Here is a 1,709-nt window from a genome sequence, read left to right as displayed (position 1 = left end):
AAATTAGATCTAAAAGAATAACCATAGAAAAAATAAAAAACGAGAAAGGAGGAGTTGAGAAAGAAAAGAGAAAACAAAATCCATACGAGCCAAATAGAGAAAGAAGAGAGAAAATGAGAAAGACGAACCGAACGGCGAAAGAAGAGAGAAGATGAGAGAAGAGGAATAAATGTGAAGAGAGCATGAGAGAGAGAAACGACAAAGTAATTGAGGAAGTTGAGAGAGTAATGAAAACGCGTGGGAAAACGGGTGAGAGTGAGAGTGAAAGTGATAAAATGGTGGATAATTAAACCTACTGTTTTATTTTTATGAGTGCTTGTCGAAGTTAGGCACCACCGAAATTGCTTGTGCAAAAGTAGTCATTGGAGTTAGTCGCTAGAGTTGTTGTCGGAGGTGGTTGGTGGAGCCCGGAGTTCTTAGTTGAAGTTAGTTGTGCGAATGTGGAAGTTAGAGTTTTTTTTACCAAGGTGGTTGTCGGAATTGGTTGTCGAAGTGTCGGTGGAGATGGTTGTCGGAGCTCGGAATTGGTCGTTGGAGTTGGTCATCCGAAGATGATCATCGGAGTACGTCTCCAAAGTGTGGTAGCGGTAATCGCCAACGGAAACCGATGGGTGGAACCATTAAAAACATTGGAGGGAGAGAGAATTGAGGAGAATTGGGATGAGTTGGTAAAATATCTAACTGAACCCCACCAACACTTAAAGTTGGTTGTCAAACATTGAGTTAGTAAAAAATACAAATCAACCCAATTCTCCTTACTTGTCAAATACCTCAAAAAAATTAGGAGGGAAATTTAAGTTAATATTAATATTTACTTTTATTAATAGAAAATGAATATTTATATTGACATTCCAAAGGGTAGGATATCCATACATTTAGAATATATTTCTCCCACTTATGATAACATTTAATATAGAGACCCCAAGTACATCACACACATACACATGCTTTATTTAGATTAAAACATACATAGAGAATTATTGGCCAATTTAGAGTATAGAAGCCAATTTATTTATATGTGACACTCCAGAAATGAGTATTGATATCTTTTGTGCTATGCCGATCGCAGCATATTCAAGATTCACCATTGTTTTCCAAAAGGTGAGCATCAAGTTCTTTAGAGATATCAACACAAAAGTCCAGCATATCATGTGAATCTGGAATTGCATCATGCAGTTTTTCATATTGTAAGCACCAGTGAATCACACTTCCTTTATCCTGCGGAATACAATGGAGGTTGAACTTGAAATTCTTATATTTTTCCGTAAGGTCTCCCCCAATTACTTTGAAAGTGATTGAATTGTTCTCTTCGTCAACTGCTTCGACGATCTCTTTTGTAGCTCGAGCCTTCCCATCTGCAAATTCGGTCAAACATGTGTAAAAATGTAATCATTTCTTTCAAACAAGGCCCTTAAAAAAAAAAACATAAGAAGGATAACAAACTGTGAAAATATCTCCAGGTGATGATCGAGCCCACTTTGCCCCACTCGCCTTCATGTAGGTCGACGCCCTGTATTTTATCAGTAGAGACATTTGAGATATGGTGAGGTCTATTCTTGAATATTTCATGAAACTTCGAAGCTGAAGCTCTGATTGGTACAGCCATTTCCACCTTTCCATACACACCCATATTCACTATTTTTGTTTTTGGAGTACAAAGTGATATTTGGAGGAGATTTTAAGTCTATAAGAAAGATGAAGCAACTGCC

At 37.4% G+C, this 1,709-nt stretch overlaps 1 protein-coding gene across 1 annotated transcript; it reads right to left on the bottom strand.

The window, feature by feature from the left end:
* Positions 1-792: 792 nt before the first annotated feature.
* On the bottom strand, positions 793-1,709 carry LOC120090651 (MLP-like protein 43). The gene is made up of 2 exons (XM_039048372.2): positions 1,444-1,709; positions 793-1,355 (listed from the first exon to the last, which is right to left on the bottom strand). The coding sequence occupies exons 1-2, from the start codon at positions 1,628-1,630 to the stop codon at positions 1,075-1,077; spliced, it is 468 nt and encodes a 155-aa protein (XP_038904300.1). The 5' UTR covers positions 1,631-1,709; the 3' UTR covers positions 793-1,074.

Source organism: Benincasa hispida, chromosome 1 (genome assembly GCF_027475165.1).
Source record: "Benincasa hispida cultivar pf3 chromosome 1, pf3_genome.v1.1, whole genome shotgun sequence".
Taxonomy (NCBI): domain Eukaryota; kingdom Viridiplantae; phylum Streptophyta; class Magnoliopsida; order Cucurbitales; family Cucurbitaceae; genus Benincasa; species Benincasa hispida.
The sequence above is the reverse complement of the archived record's forward strand: the minus strand, read 5'-3'. Positions and strand labels throughout refer to the sequence as shown.

What these genes read in the sequence shown, in the direction of transcription:
- LOC120090651 (XM_039048372.2), bottom strand. Translation starts at nt 1,630, where the DNA reads ATGGGTGTGTATGGAAAGGTGGAAATGGCTGTACCAATCAGAGCTTCA. An exon ending in CACCTGGAGATATTTTCACA is followed by an intron (nt 1,356 to 1,443) that starts GTTTGTTATCCT and finishes CCGAATTTGCAG; the next exon opens with ATGGGAAGGCTCGAGCTACA.